We start from the raw sequence: 17,517 nt of genomic DNA on the forward strand, positions 1-17,517 counted from the left end.
CGTTGCCCCTCCCTCATTACCAACACTAAGCCCTTGAGCTAGGGCACTTAACCCCTAACTGCTTCTGTGGAGCTGCTCATTGGCCAACAGTTCAGACTGGAGCTGTATTGGACAGCTTTTAGGTGTGCATTGTAAAGTTTCCATCCAAATTAGAAGCAAATGTTAACTTCATTTCCATACAATCTGCTTGGAAACATGTTAATGGATGCATGTTTTCATCCACTACTGTCAATATTAGGAGTGTATTCATAAAGATAAACAGCTGGCAGTACTAATTCCATATTCGGGTGCCATTAAACTATTGCAGAAGAAGAGGGTGCATTGAGTTGATGTAATTAAAAGAGAAACAGTCCAACCTCAAACAAAAACAATGTGGAAAACTAGAAAAAGCAATGCATAAGAATTCTTATATAACCGATGTAATCATGAAAGCTGAGATCATGTAACTAATGCGCTAATGCAAGAAGAGAAGGAGGCAGTATAAAGTCCACATAAGCAGGCAGGTTGGGGCAGTAGATGGATCAAACAAACACAGGACTTTACCCCAGAAGACTAATGTTCACACGGTGTCCCGTGTGAAACCGAGCAAATTTTGAGTTATTTTAGGGTACATCATCACGTTGTCACATTAGGTTATGTATATAACTTTATGTTAAGTACATAACCTGATGATGCAGACCCATAATTCCTCTCCTAAGCCTAACCTAAACAGTAGTGGTGCTGATTTGTTGGAACGCTAAATTGTCAGATATTATACCAACTGTTGTAAGAGGATACATTGGGAAAACATGATGGAAATACTGCAATTCTGTTTTATGTATGTATTTGAGGAAAGTTACAGTCTCCTTATCACTGCACACAGATTTGGTGTTTTTGCCTCCCCAGTGAAATGGAGGCTTCAGTGTATGTAACATGCCAATGTCTACTCAGAACGGTCGATGAAATATCCTACAAAATGCATGCACAATAGTTTGCATGATATCCTATGGATGAGCACCCCCACGAATGATGCTATGTCCTTACCGTACAACTACATAGTTAAACGTTAAGTTACTGCAGTAAGGTTTAGGACAAGAAACATGGCAAGGACATACCCTAAAATGATTCAAATGTTACACAGTTCTGAACAGGCAACTCCAGGGAAAGTCTCAGGGGAGAGTCCTGGTATTTGTGACGCTCCTTACAAGACTGCTCGGGACTGCATCCTTGTTTACTCTTGTCAGCACACTGGTCACATATTCACAGCCTTTCAAAATACATGGGATATATGATTTAGATGCTTTACTTTTTGTAGAAGAACATATAGTTTGTGAGAAAAGCCTGACCATGCTTAATGTACATCATGATTTATGCTTTGAGGGTGGAGTTTGCAATTCTGGAGACATATTGTTGCCACTGAGGCAAATATTCCCCTCACATCAGTGGTCCTCCAGAAGCTTTGACAACATCTCCAATGTTATTTATGTTTTAAGGTGTAGCTCCATTCTTCAAGGGCAAGGACATGGAAGATAGAGAGTAGTTGGCATAGTGTTGGGTGGTTCAGAATTTACTGAATTTGACAAGCTTGGATTAAAATCACTGACTCCACTTTTAAGTCTGTTTCCATTAGACTCTGTTGCATTTTACTTTTATCGACACACCAAGTTTTCCACCTCAGCCAAGAGTGAAAAACTTAACTGCAATATTTCAACTTTTCTTTGCCAGATTTGTGGCATTTCCGCTCCACTGTTTTTATGTGTAAAATCAGAAATTGAAAGTGAACATTTAAAAACAGGTGGATGGAAACACACTTATTGTGCACAGCTGTGTGAGTTTAAGCAAGGCATTCCTACAAAAGAGAGGAAGTGAACATTCCCTAAATAAATAAATGATTGAGCAATATGGTATGCACCTAAAAGCTTCCCTGTGGAGTTTTGACTTCCAGTGGCATTATGCAGCAGAGTTTTTTTGAGTGTGTGCCCCTAAGTTTGTCACGAGGATGCACATGCATATAAATACAACTTTTGTTTCCTATATGAGGAAACTCCACAGGGCACCTTTCAGTGTCTGGTTTGTTATCAGACGACTTAACGTTGCTCAGATTTTGATTAAGAGCTTTCTTTTTATAGAGCAGCAGTGAAAGACTCATTAGCAGCGGGTGTTCTCTGAAACCTGACCAGCACCAGTTTGTGTAGGCGTAGTTCCACTCCATTTGAGTTCAGCTCACAAAACAACATTCATATCCAGCAGACGTGATGGCCTTTGAATCTATGAAGCAAAACACCATCAGTACCATCAGCATGGAGACCAGTGAACTTTTGTATTTTGCATGACTTGTAAATCTCTGCAAATTAAATGTTTGGCCAAGATGAGAAATGCATATGCTGCATGGCAGGCAGTGGTTTCACATGTTTACATACTGTATATGGGTGGGTCAGTGCCACCCAGGAATGTTCCTGAAAACAGTCCTTCCAAAATGAAAGCAATGGTATGTTTTGGGAATTGGGCAGCATGTAAAATATACGCAGTTGGTATTTAAGTGGCTCAAACATGCATAACAAACAGAATGATCCTATAAAACAAACTGAGCCTGAGTTGTGTCAGGATACATAAAACATGTAGCTACAGACTAAACATACACTGCAGCTGGAATATCAAAGACAGAATTATCTGTCTTTCATTTGCAGTTGGTAGGTGGAGTTTTTGTGATCCTACAGAAGGCGCATGGCTAGAGTTTCAAACACTGGATAGTCACTGTCACCCTCACTTACAGCCAGCTTCCTTCTCCTCACCTGACATGCTCTGAACAGCTGACCTGGTTGTGCTGTCTAACACAATGGAGAGGCCCTCCATTGTCCATCAAACTGCATGCTCTGCTGGTTTTTGTCTAGTCTCTTTATACACACACACACACACACACACACACAGAAAGGCTCATTCTCATTTTTTTATTTTTACCCTTACCCCTTGTTTTCGGGTGCCCCTTTGCTCCTCAGGGTTTCATTCCTTTAAGATCCTCACTCGTCATCAATTGTCATTGAGGCTGGCGTGTATGTTAACAGACACAGACATTGCGAACAGGCTACGCTGTCGTTTGCTGTGATGATTTCTCTTGCGTGGGCTATAGGCATCTTTTTGCGTTTGTCAGGATGCTCGCAATTTGTTCGCAACTTAAATTTCATGCTATCAATCAATCAAACAAGTCATTCCTAAAAAGGAACACTGCTTCATCTCCAGGCCACTAGCAGTGCTCTGTAGGCTAATGTTAGCAACCCATGCTCCTACCCTGCTAGTCTGCACTGATATTAGAGGTGCGGTAACAAGTGCACCAGGCTGTTCACATGCACTTTTTGTACATTGTCTATATAAGGTAATGCACCAAAATTACATATCCCACATAATCATGAGTCAGTAATTTGTGTACAAGCCACATATTTGGGAAGGCTGCATCACATGATAAATGTGCTGAAGGGACTAAAGTAGGAAGTGGTCCCATAAGGAGGCATTTTGGCGTGATAGGTGGGTGACTGAACACAAGACTTTCCAGGAAATTGGCGTTCGAAGATGTGTGAATTTTGTGAGGGAATGTGGGCACTAATTTGTAGCATAACCATTGCATGAGGACACGCTGAGTGCAGCAACTTTGCTACTGGACTTAAGTTACATTTCCACTGTCGCATGTAATCAAAATAGGAGAGTGCAACATGGGAATATGCCAAAATGCAAGACTGTCATGCACAAATCTGCAATAATAATTTAACCATAGCTAGCTAGCCAATTAGCCATGGAGACACTGGCATTCTAATGGGCTTTTTTTTTTGCTTTTTGTAAAGAAAATGGCTATAATCCATTGAAACAACTTTAAACTACAATAATACAATGGTTGCTGTAAATTTAAAATCTTGATTTACCAAGAAAACACATCTGTTGGTTTCTTTTGTTGCTTGTGCAGCTATCTTTCCAATGATTTCTCAAAACACTCTGAAAAACCTCAGTTATCCATGTAGACCTAATACTTCGCCCCATCCTTCTACTCTGACAAGAATCAGGACACCCTAACCCTAGACATGAATGCACAAAACGAAGGGGTAGGGGCTAAATGGTAGGGGCAAAGGGTGTATTGGGATTGAGCCAGAGTAACTATTTGCTCATCTGCCCTTTCTGTCTCTCTGTGACCTCTCTGATAGAAGGTGAAAGACAGTGGGAGAAAGTGCCGATCAGTTACACCTCCAACAAAACTTCTACATTAACTTTCATTCTAGGAGGATGCAAAGTCATCTGTGTGTTTCCCTTCCTCTCTAGCCCCCTCCTCCCTCCATCAGTCTCATTTTCCCTATATGCATTGTGATGACTATAGTACAAAATCTGAGAATCAATATGATGCCTCTCTGTTCTATTTCTGCCTCGCGTGATACGCTCCCTTTCATTTCCTGGCTGTCATCAAAGTCTCCCTACATTTGTTTTCTGTCCGCCTCGGCTGTGGAGCAGCGGAGCTATTATCTTTTTATGGTGTATGTGCTCGCGTGTGGGAGAGTTCAAAAGCAATATCATTGCAAAGCCATTATATGGACACTGATGTTGGCAGAAATATCGATATGTTTTTTTTCAACAACAACCAGAAGAAATGGAATTTGCATTGCCCCCATTGCAGTGACAAAAACAACACCAAGTAAAGCAGCATCCTAACACTCAGGCTCTAATCTCTTCACTGTGGCTTAATTGAAAGTGACACATTGCTGCTAATCAATACACAAACCATTGTTGCCATGGCAATATCCTCAATGAACTGTCCCCATTCCTATTAGTGCCACAGACAGTAAATGATACAATGAGACATTTTGTCTGCTGGAGTCACCCTGTTTGCATTTATAGAATTATGTAACGGGGTGGTCAATAGTGCATAGCAATAATATTTTTTATCATAACGCATGATCTGCATGGTAAAGCATTCAAGACCACTTTGTGGTTTTCGTCATGTATCCAATCTGACTTTCCTGCACTTTTTCAATGGCAGAGATCTCTTGGCTGAGTTGATGTGAGCTTGGATTGGCCTCCTCTGGTGTGACACATCACGGGGTTGGCCAGGGGTAACCGTGACATAACACAGCTCATTGTGTGAGGAATGGCATGCAACAACAGTAGCCCAACGCACAGTCCTGAATAGCACTTCAAAGGCAGCAGGGTTCAGCACCGCAAGGTATTTCATTGTAACTCTAGCACGCTGCGGAGGAGAGGAATTTGGTTGCTAGAATCCTCCACGGCAGCAGGAATTCGGCAGACCTGCGGGGGCTCTCATGTCAAATTCCCACTCAGCTCGTTACAGTTAGCCAGAAAGCATTCCCGCATTTCTTACATAACACTGTATGTGTGCTTGCTGAACCATCACCTGGACTTGGCTTGTGTTGGGAAGTGGATTTGGACAGAAAGTCACCGGCTCTGGCCAGTCACCGCTCGGAAAAGGTGGAGAAAGTGGATTTACTGTAGAAATTCTGCCAGTATTCCCAATACATTACACTTCTTTCAGCGACTACGTTTGTCATTCCAGCTGCAAATATTCCTCTAGTGCTCTTTCAACCCTGTCTCTCATTTCATACCCATTTATTTTCTCTCCATTCCTCTACTCCCTATCCTTCTTCTCCTGCTACCTACAAAAGTTCACAAGGAAATTCCACTTTTCAATAACATTACTTATGTTTTCATTATACACACATTCTCTCTGCTGCTTTCTGTCCTTCGTGCTCCTGCCTCTCCTCTCTGCTTGACAGTTGAGAAGTGAAGATGTGGGCTCTCTCAAACCCAAGTTTGTTCTATTTATACTGTGCAGTTAGAGTGGTTAGCTGTGCATTCGGTGCTCCGGGCCTTTTAGACCCATGGAGGCAGGGCCTCACCCGCCCCCTTTCCCCAAAGCCAAGTACCGCCAGGCCAGCAGGACCGCCCAGCCATGTCCCAGCCTACTGTCCAAACTCCTGACCACATGCAGCTGGGATGGAGAGATGGAGCAATTGGAAGGAATGGACAAGAAGGAGGGTCAAACATGTACTGTATGAAGTGTATGAAAAGCTATAGGACAAACAGCCAAACTGGTGTGTGTGTGTGTGTGTGTTCATTCCTTTTCCAATGAGAATAAATTCCCAAACATCTTTTCTATTTTCAGAAATATGTACACAAACGTCTGAGGGGTTGAGAAAGGAGAAAATAATGACTCAAGAAAAATGTTTAGCGGTTATTTAAACAGATGGCTCAAGATGAATTCCAATGGTCTAAAGTAAGAGACGAGAGATTTGCTGGGCTGCAATCAATGAAAACTCTTGACATAATGTCCATTATGCAACAATGGCCTAAAAATTCCCCCTTGCTAAAAATGCCAAGCACGAGAGTTGCTATAAAAGGAGAAAGTATGCTTCAGATTTTCCAGACAAATGGATTACATGTAGATGTGCGCAACAGTTTTGGAAGTACTTTGATGAGTTTTTATCAGGCTGTTATCAGGAGGCCATCAAAGAGAGTTATGTGATAATATAATATTTACTGACAGCAGGATATATAACTCAAGATAATCCCTGAGAACAAGGAATGGCTGGGTTAGTCACAGCAAATATACTGAATGGATCGCTGTGTTAAAATGAATTTTGATAATATTGAGGTATATAAACATTCTGTACATGACATTCAAAGCAATAATATAGCAGCAAACCACTGTTTGGTATGTAAAGATATAGTGGAGTAATGGCGTCCTGAGCAGAGAATGAAGTCACACTCCCCCTATGTGTGTTGTAATCCAAGTTTCTCTTTGATAAAGGGGTCAAATCGTGGGTGCATGTTAGTGTATGTATGTATTCCACTAGCTAGCTCATGGCTGCCCCTTTGAACTGCTACTGCAGAAGCTTAGCTCCCACATTTCGATTACCCCCCGGTTAACACCGTTAGCTCCATTAGCACTGTTGCTGTTGTTTAGAGCCGTTAATGGAGCCGGCACCATTAGCAGCTATCCACCAGCTCAGCCACCTCCATGTTGCTTAGGCTATCGTGTTCAGACAAATACGCTCTGAACTACACATAGAGCCTCTTTAAATACGGTCAATACAATGTGTCTTTAAGTTCAAGTATTTCATTTTGCACTCAATTTTTATTTCATGTTTCTATGAGTGACCACAAGCAAAAGACAAAAGGCATTTTCATGTTATGGAATGTCGTCCAATATAAAATAAGCCTTTCCCCTCCTACTCTGGCTTGCATTTTACATTCAGATTGCCTCATGGAATGAGCACATGATTTTGTGCCTGCAGTGAAACAGAACTCATTTTGAGTGCAGCAAACACAGCACAGCAAAACATTCTTAAACAAATCATTCAGAAAAACATATACTTCTCCGTTTCATATTCCCTTGACTCTTCTTCTCACTGACGGAAAAACAAACATGCTGACGGATCACAAAGGAGAAAAAAAAAAAAAAAGCTAAATGTCACCCTGTCCATGACTTCTTGCTCATCCCCAAATCCATCCCACAATATTGCCGGTCTTTGACTCTTGGAAATTCATATACAGTATTTCAGGAATGCAGACTGAAGTCTGATATGCCTGGGCCTAGCTAGCATAACAGAGGGCAGAAGCCTCAGAGAATAACACATAACCAAAGCCCTAAAGAATTCCCTTGGACACAGCTACTGACCAGAAAACTGTGCCCTGGAGGGGAAGGCAGGAGAGCTGCTGAAACCCCAGACTTAAATAGCATGGACTTCACTGCTGGTGACTGCCTGAGATAGACACTCAGCACTTTGGTTAGTGCTGCTTCTGGACATGACTGAAATTACACTAAAGGACATATTTATGATGTATTTATACTGATAGTGTTGCACTGTAAATCAGACTTGCAGTTTAGTCTGAGAGATATCTTGTCATTAAAGCTGCATTAATCAATATTTTGTATTATGATGAAACACAAGTATGTGTAATATAAGGGGAATCCCTTGCAGTGATGAACCCACACAGAATTACCACCAACTCTGCAGTTTCTCTCAGCGCTACAATCAATGTTAACATCTTTGAGATTATTGTTTTCATTTTTTGGCCAACTTTACTGTTTCAGTTCAGTCTCACAGCTCTCATTAACCCTGTTTCCAGACACATCAGGCAATGAAAATCTATGCTATTAACTCATTCAGCATTTTATAACACTCCCAACTAATATCGTCAACATTTTTTTATTATTGTTGAAGAACATTTTTTATTCTTTTATTTCGTTTCTTTTGAAAAATACAGTTCTATCCTTAACATTTTAACATACAGAATCCATACACTTAAAGGGTAGCTTAGATATTTTCAAGATGAACCCTATTCTCTCATGTTTTTGTGTGTGAATGACTAATGGGAACAATTTATTGAAACAAGTCCAGTATTAGGCAAGAACACTGCAGGCAGTAGCAGCAGGCAGGTCGCAATGTAACCACCTGGGGCATTTATGCACCATCATTATGTGTCCACTAAAAGTGCTTGTTTTTGCCACAGACAGGCTCAACTTGTTATTCTAAGTGTCTGACAACATTATGGAAATTATCCCTACAGAGATAAACCTTTTTGTTGAAGAGTAAGATCCTCTTTGTTTAACTAGAAACAGCCCTGACATCCCTCTCAGCAAACACACCAGACTCCATTTAAAAAAACAGTTATTTTAGCATCTACAGAGCCAGAATATTCTCACATCTAACAGAGTTAATTAAGGGTTTATTTCAAACAAAGCAGAGTTGGTGATTGTTGGGACAGTGAAAGGATGTTTTATTATATATATTATCATTAGATATTTTGTTTCTATTGACTTTAAATGAGGTGTTTTTATGGTGATAAAATTACTGTTTATTTAAAGGAAGGCTGGTGTATTTAGTGATGGTGATTTCAGATCTGTTTCAGGTTAAAAAAGAAAAAAGATCGTACTCTTTAATAAAAAGGTCTGTCTCTGTAAGGATCATTTCCATAATGTCAGCACTTCTAATATCAATCTGAGCCTGTCAGTGGCAAAACAAGAGCTTGCTGTGGACATAGAACTGATGGTGCTCAAATGCCCATTGACATAACAATGCAGCCTGTTTTATCACCGCTTGCTGCAGCACACGCGCTCAATACTGGACCAATTTTTTAAAAACTTGTGTCTCCATTAGTCACCGAAGTAACCCTTTTAAAAAGAATAATGTCTCAGTGTCTTTTTATTTTAATTTAATATTACAATATTATGATTTAATACAATGACTTGACCAATTGTTTTATGCTCTGAGCTACCTGAAAGCAGATTCTTTTTTGTTTCAAGTTTAGCTAATTAATTCACTTCCACACTTACACTTATGTTAAAATTGAAAAGTAAAAGCAAACTTCTATTTTGAAAAGACTGGATGAGATTATTAACAAAGTGTAATTTGTTGTGTTCTTAAAACCCGCCAGACAGTTGTACCAGACACTTATGCATTATCAGGAGTGTGGGCACTGGAGCTTAAGAAGTTGTTGCTTTCACTATGTTCAACGTTTTTACGACCGGTGGTGACGTGGTAAAAATAGGATACATACACTCTACACGGTAACTTACATGTATAGGTCAGCACATGGGCTGACCTGCTTTCACCACAGCTACCACAACAGTTATTCACTCTGAAAATAACTCTCTTACCGTCATTCCCTCTCTGACTGGAGCACTCAGTCACTTTGCAAATGCGCTGGTGTTAAAAATTAACCTTTCCCAGGCTGACTCAATATAGCTGTGTAAATGTGGTGCATGCAGAAGGTTGCTGCAGCCACCTCCCATGCAGAATGACTAAAAGTGGGGTTACATCTTTTTGATGGCACCTCTGTATTTAATGTTTTCTTGAAATAAACATTGTCACCATGTTCCTAGTATTCAAAACATTATTTTCCATTTATCATTGCGTGTGTAAGCATGCGTGTACACATATTTCATGTGTGTGTGATGATGACACGCAGTGGCTTACAGTATAAGCAAGGTACCATAGCAGCAGAAGCTTGTCTCTAATCGTCCCTTTGGTTAAAGGAGCATCTTGGCATTCTACCACTAAGCCTCTGTGGCCACCCTCAGACAGAGCTGGGACGACACACACATACACAAACACGCACAGTCACAGAGCAACATATCATCCTATGGAATCTATCTAACCTCAACCGCTAAGCCGCAGAGAAGCAGCTACTTAACTGAAGCATCATCTTCCCCTACTCTGTAATAATGGCCTGGCCAAATCGAAACCATTCTGTTTGAAAGCAACGCCAAGATGCTTTCTTAAGGGACTGATTAGCCAGGAGCTGTGGAGGGTACAGTGTTTACAGCTTGGAAGACCGGGTTTTATGTTCACATTTACAGTACGTACCCAGTCATGCGTATACTGTACACGATTGCACACAGAGATGCAGAACAACACAAATACTCCCACAAACTGCTTGCGTACAGTTTGGGCTTGGTTGGCAAGCTACTGTTGGTGCTGTAAGCAAGTAGTGGCAGGTGCTGTTAAAGGAGCAGTTCACCCCAAAATCAAATTTTCCTCTTGCCTGTAGTGCTATTCATGAATTTAGATTGTTTAGGTATCAGTTGCCGAGTGTTGGAGATATCGGCTGTAGAGATGTCTGCCTTCTCTCCAATAAAATGGAGCTAGGAAAAAGAACTCATCGGTAATGTCTCTTTCTAGAAATCATGACCAGGTCCACTCAAGATAATCCACAGACCTTGTTGTGAGCAGTTTCATGTGGGCACCACAAGCCGAGTGCTATCTAATTAAATTATATTAAAGAGAAGGCTGATATCTCCAACACTCAGCAACTCACAACAAAAGAATCAAGACAGGTAAATAGCACTACAGGTAAGAGGAAAACTATGGATTTTTAAATTTGAGGTGGACTGTCCCTTTAATGTCTGACCCACCACTGTGCATTTATCAAATTTGGTTGGATTTTGAGATGAAGAACTTAAGAAGTAATAATGTGTGTTAAATGATATTCAGAAGTGACTGCGTAGTGTGATGGCAGCATGTGTGACATCTGTACAGAAATAACAAATGCTCCTTTTTCTGTCTGTTTTTCTGTTTGCATCATGTTCAGATCTTCACTGTGTGACACAAGTACACTTTGGCACACTGCAGCATGTTTAATCCTGTTGCACATGCACTGAAGTGGGTACCAGGTCATCTTGCAAACATCCAAACAAAATCACAACCACAAACTAAACCAAGCAGTCAGTCAGGAGAGCGCTGCATACACTCCCAGTCAGTATGAAATCCTCTGACGCTGAGCACACCTTTTTGATTAACTGCCAGGGCGGCGCTTAGAGACAAAGGTGTCGATTGCTGGCAAAGATGACTGAAAAAACAGGTTTTTGTCTTTGCTGGTGGAGTTGTTTTTGCCTTTAAGGTCCTACAAGTTTTGAAATGTACTTGGTTGGTTTATCTGTATCACAGTATTTACTGTACCTCACTCCTTTCAGAGTCGATGAAGCATGTATTTGAGTGAGTGTGTGTGTGCATGCATGCATGCGTGCTCACACATGTTAGTATGTGTAATCATCATGCATGGTGACAATTCCAATGTGACACTTACTTTTTATTAACACCTGATCTTACTGTGAACCCAAGACAGGAAATTAAAGAGATAAAAGAGGAACAAACAAGAATTATGGGAAATCATTGATAACAAAGCTGGGAAATGACTTTTAATTCCTTTGTTTTGCCAAAAGCAAGAATCCAGTGTGGTTTGAATGCATGCAAAACTTTGAACTTTTTAAGACAAAAAGAGTGTGTTAGCCACTTATTTGTTGAGAGTAAAAATGTCTTGCATGCAGATCTGAAGTCCGTTTCCGTGCCTCGGCCTCATGCAGTACAGTTGGTTGCCTCCTTTGGGGTGAAACCACAGCTATGTCAGCTCCAGCTAAAGACAACACATGGACCAAAACAGGATATTAAAAAAAAGTTCACAGCTCCCTAACAAGCCCAGTCCAGCCCTTGGTTGGTGTTTACTGCATGCACTTCTCTGTCAAGGAAACAGATTTAACTACACTGAGTAATTGTTCTGTAGAAAGTGGACGTGGCTGCTTCCTTCTTGGAACTCACAGACAAGTTTTGAAAAGCATTTTGTCTGCTGATATCATGATATAATCTACATGTTTGCGAAAGATAACGTCAACACAGAGTTCTCTTACTGACACCATTGTGCAATACTCCAGATGGCATAATGTGCCAGCTCCACTGTCCACAAGTGCAAGGAATACTCTGTTTGGTCCCACTGGGTGGATGTGGTTCATACTGTGGAGCTGGTTACTTTCTGAAGGACTTCCAAGGTAAAGCTTACATATCACGGATGTTCAGAAATAATACTTAAGTTCATGTGCAAAATGAAAAATAAAACAGAAAAATATCATGGTTGAATGCATTTGTTCAATTTAACTGAAGAGCATTTGTTTCCACATTTAAACATACGTGGCATAGAAGGATTTACTACCTTTGCTCTTTCTTGGCTTTAAGGTGCTGCCAGTTGTAGCTTGAAAAGTCAGGTTACATGAACAAACAGCTTTTACTACTGCAGTTGTATTCTCTGGACTAATTTAGCAAAATGACCTGCAGCATATTTGTCTTCACACGCAGCTGGTAATAGCTGGTGTGCAAATCTGATGTGTATCAACATGGTCGCAACAAAACTGAACTGGAGTCTGTCGAGACAATTTAGTCAGTTTGTTCACACCATGTTGCCCACGAGCTGTGGACCTCCAATATGGCTGCCAGAGGGTGTGTTACACCACCTGGAAGCTCTGTAAAAATGTTTGAAGTTGTCTTACTGCTCTAGGGTTTCACTAGCTGTTGTTCAGCCATGCGTGGCTACTTGAAGCAAATGACTGGAAGTGCACTTCACAGAGCTACATGTGAGCACCAACATGTCAGCAACAGTCCTCTGAAAGGCCGCACTTCCTTCTCACAGAGCCCCTGCCCCGTTGCGTAACACAAAATATCCCAAACACACGCAGTCTAACCTGAAGGAACGCAGGGCTGCATGTCAGACCATTTGGAGCCCATGTGAAACACATCCTGTCCAACTGCCATTGGTTATCCTCGCACGATCCTCTCATGAATGCTCATCTCTGTGTGAGTAGACTAACTGTTTATGTTGTCCTAATAAGTTATGCATGGAATTTTTTACCAGATTTTATAAGCAATAAAAAGGTTTGCTTTGGAAATGAAATGTAGGTATTAGGGTAAACACAGGAAACAAGGCTGTCATTTCATATTCAGAATTTTTTATTTCAAAATTTTGTTTTTAAAAGGAGGTAAAGAATTCATTAGCTGCGACCAGCAGCTCTGTGGCTCACTCTGTTAGTTGGTCGGCCCACAAAAATTCCAAGGACCCCCCGGAGTCCCTTGGGCAGTTATAGAGGATCCCCAGGAAAACAAGGCATAGTTACCAGCCTTGACAACTTTGCGATAGCTGCTGTTATTTTCACATTGTGAATCTGTCAGTCTGTGCATGTGTGTCAACATGGCAAAATGCAGCGGGAACTACCACAGAAGCTGTTTTGAGTATTTTGCAGTCTGTCTGTCTGCTGACAGATTTTGTCAACGTAATGATGTTGCAACTGAACAAGACAGAGTTACAAAATTGTACAGATGTGTAGTTGAGATCACAATGAAGGCCAAATTCAAAGATGGGGTCAGAGCAAGGGGGCTGGAAGTAGGGGATAAGAAGTAGGGAAAGAGCCATTGATACCCCCACTGTGTGTTCTGCACCTGTGTAAGAGAACATACCCCTCCATACCAGCAGATGGCAGTTGTCTGTAATTGTCATCCAAAAAGGGAAACCCTAAGACCATCTTGATGCTAGTTAGATAGTTAGCACACTAACAACACAATCCAGTGTTGAAAGAACAAAGCATATTTGCCATGTGCCAGTGAGCAATAACAATCATGAAACGTTTCTTTTTTATATATATATTATTTTTTGGGCTTTTTGCCTTTAATGAACAGGACAGAGTGAAATAGGGCGAGGGAGAGAGTGGGGGTTGACATGCAGCAAAGGGTTGCAAGCCAGAGTCGAACCTGCGACCGCTGCAGCGAGGCATCGCCTCTATACATGGGGCGCCGGCACACCACGCTACCGACGCCCCAATCATGAAACGTTTCTGTTAAAGATTTAAATGGCTTAGGAAAAACAGTCTTCCCTCACATAAGTTTGTTTCAGCCTCACTCCCTCTTGACTTAAGCTCTTTGCTTACATTTTTCCCTTCTGTTTCCCTTCTCCTGTGCTGAGCTCATCTGCCAATCAGAGTGATTTCATTGGCAACAGGGTCCACCATCACCGACACCATTCAACATGCTGAATGGTCAGACAAAAAAAGCTGACCAGTGCAGACGAGGGCCAATACTGTGGGACACACTGCACCAGTGAGGGTGGCAGATGCTCACCAACGGCCCAACTTTCTTAGAACCAATGGCCGACTGTCGGCTTGGTGTGTCAGGGCCTTGAGATCACAATGACGGCCTTGTGCAATGATGGGTGTGGCCTGAGCAAAGCCCATTGTGAGTAAGAGTTATAAGAGGGACTCTTCTGATCACTGGTTTCTGTTCCTCCATGGTTATCTCCTCAACCGTAACTAATTCTGGTTTTAATCATATCTAACCACCAAAATATTTTCAGATAGAGGTCCCTGAAGAGGAATCATATCAATTTAGCGGTCCCTAATGGACCACTGATCCGTGATTTAACAAAAAGGTGCATAACTTCTAAACAGTCATGTAACATGATTGACTACAAGATGCAAAAACACACACAAACAAAAACATACAAACAGGCCATTTTGCCACATACGCTTTCAAAACTCATGAACTTTTTGTCATAGGGAGACATCGTTGGACTACTGACAAGTGTTTATGAGGCTGTTATGTGCATGAGCACATGCATGCATGTGTGTATGTGGTTGCAGTGAATGCAAATTCATTCTTATTTTTAGCTTGGCTAGTTTTATTTGGACCTAAATTTTACATTATGATGTTGATGAGCTCAGTGCTCTTCGGTTCTTTCTTCCAACTCAGAGTCTGTAACACACACACACACACACACACACACACACACACACACATTCACAGCAGTCTGAATGTAATATAGGCAACCACACTCTTGTATAATGCCGCACATTCTTAATAGCAAACTGGGTGTATGATTATCTACACATTTAAACCAAACTGCGCACTAAAAGCAGCAGTATGGATGGTATAATCATGCATAACAAGACGCATACACAACTCCACTGAAAACAAGGAACCACACAAGAAGTATTTTGTGTGGCACGGAGGAATGCACTGGAACAAACATGATACATTTTCCTGGATGCCACCATGAAACCATGCAGCCTTCCCAGTACGCGGCCTGGTGTGCAGCCCGGGGGTAGGCCTCCTGGTAGGCTATATTTGGGGGCCATGCAGGGTTCAGGTGAAATACCAGAAACAGAAATTGGAGACAGGGTCAAAGCCACCAACCCTCCACCCCCACCTTCCCAAATTCAAGACATATGGTTCTGTGTAAATCAGCTGATAAGAGAATTACTGTTCCTTATGAGTTTTTATGAGAGAGAGCATGTTGTGCTTTTTGCTGGTGGATCCATGTACTTTTATATAACCTCTGTCAGTGTTCTTTGTAAGCCTAATACTGTGCAGGTAATAGAAAGTGATACAAATAAAACCGACAAAGTCAACTTGAACCAAAACAATAAAAGTTTACCTATAAAGCTGAACATCAGCAGGTGCAATATGATGTGTTTATGTGTGTGTTTGTGTGTGCTTGTGCCTGAATGCAAACCCTACCCCTCATATTGTTTGCAAAACATACACACGCACACACGGTCACACACAACACGCTGCCGTCTGGTCTCTCTTATTTCTCATTTAAACACACTGTGGTTTCTCTCATCTTTCATTTCCATTTTTTGGGCCAGTGGTAGATCAAAGAAAAGATGGTTAAATGCTATGTTTGCTGTTTTCAGTTTATTTCTAAAGGTTTTTTTTATGCAGCGCCTATAGAGACGGCAGGTACGTAGAAATCCCAGCAGTGATTAACACACACCATTTCCTGTTTTCTAATATATCTGCTATGACTGTCAAATCTGTCAGCTGTGGTTGCACCTATTTGGATCAAGAGTAACTGCTCTTGGCCCTAATGTGTGGGGAGTGCCTACTGTTGTGAATACACTTCTGTCAATATGCAGACTGAATGAGTCACTGAACCTGCAGTGACCTTTTGTCTTGAATACACAAAACACCTGCTCAGAGGAGAATAACAAACATCAGGAGAAAATAGAGCAGCTATGAATGCTTTGTTTTATTTTTACCCCTAACAGTGTGTTTAATGTTAATCAAAAGCCCCCCTCCTACACACACTCCTCCCTGGACATCTCTGCACTGGCCTTGACTCATAGGTGTTTAGGGAAAAGAGAGACTGAGAAGGATAGATAGAAAGGTGGTTTTACCCTGATGAATCATCTTTGGGAGAATAGACGATCTTTGTCAGTGAAGGAGGGGACCGCCGTCTCCTAGCAACCAGCTGCAACAAACTACAAAGAGCCCGGCGCTAGCTTCGAGCTAACCAGCTATGCCTACAAGGAAAAGCAGCAACACTCAGTAATTTTCTTTTTTTTCAGCGGAAAAATGGTGAAACAGACGATACATATATTTGGTCGCATTAAACCCACTAAGAAAACTACGTCGGTAAGCAGAAAGCTAAAACAACATTTAAACACACCTCAGTGGATAATGAATGCTAACGTCAGAGAGTATGCTTATTTAGGCTAGCTAATGTTGGCGTTATATCAACGGGGCCTCTCCAAAAACATTGCCCGCTGGGTTACATTCTCACCACGCCAAGTATCACAGGTTACAACGACATTTTAACACAAAACAAGACTGACTAACATAATACTAACGTTACTCAAATTGTGTTGACATTTTCTACACGTACCATAACTTTCACAACGGACAGTTGGGCTTGTCATAGCAGGGATAGCACAGGTGTAACTAATGACATTAATGGGCTGATTATGGCACCCTTCTTTTAAGCGTCCCAATAAATCAATCACATCAAGACGTTACAATAGAGCACCCAGGCCCTGGAGCTGGCACACCTGAGTGGAATGCAATTATTATTTTTAATTATACAGATGCTCATCTTGCTATGACATGAAAAAATAAAATGGGGGCCAGTATCAGTTTTAAGGTGTGTGAGTTAAAGATGCCAACAGCTAGTATTTTGTGCTGATGTTCAGTGCCTTTACATGTGACTGTTTAGGAGGAGGATTATAGATGTAGCAATGAGAAGTATGAAAGTAGTATGTAGAAATAGGAAAAATAAAAATATGTCCATTATGTTACAATGTTTAACATTTAAAAAATATATCTGAGGTATGCCAAGTATGGAAGATGTGTAAGATAATAAAATATGTGCCCTATGCTGCATTGCAGTGCAGAAAACTAGTATATGAAGTTTTAGAAATACTACAGTGTGTGTATTATGCTACAGTATACA

The 17,517-nt window shown here is 41.2% G+C and overlaps 1 protein-coding gene and 1 long non-coding RNA gene across 3 annotated transcripts in view; one reads left to right on the forward strand and one right to left on the reverse strand.

The window, feature by feature from the left end:
* Positions 1-11,708: 11,708 nt before the first annotated feature.
* Positions 11,709-17,003, reverse strand: LOC125901440 (uncharacterized). Its single transcript, XR_007450970.1, has 3 exons — positions 16,954-17,003; positions 16,466-16,591; positions 11,709-11,886 (listed from the first exon to the last, which is right to left on the reverse strand). It is a non-coding gene; the product is annotated as an uncharacterized LOC125901440 (long non-coding RNA).
* The window catches only part of kif6 (kinesin family member 6), a 91,340-nt gene continuing 90,342 nt past the window's right edge, over positions 16,520-17,517 (forward strand). For both annotated transcript variants that reach the window (XM_049597156.1, XM_049597155.1), the window contains exon 1: positions 16,520-16,703. In XM_049597156.1, coding sequence (XP_049453113.1) covers positions 16,644-16,703 — 60 coding nt within the window. In that variant the 5' untranslated portion in view covers positions 16,520-16,643. The remainder of the gene's footprint in view (positions 16,704-17,517) is intronic.

This window comes from Epinephelus fuscoguttatus, linkage group LG14 (assembly GCF_011397635.1).
Source record: "Epinephelus fuscoguttatus linkage group LG14, E.fuscoguttatus.final_Chr_v1".
NCBI lineage: Eukaryota > Metazoa > Chordata > Actinopteri > Perciformes > Serranidae > Epinephelus > Epinephelus fuscoguttatus.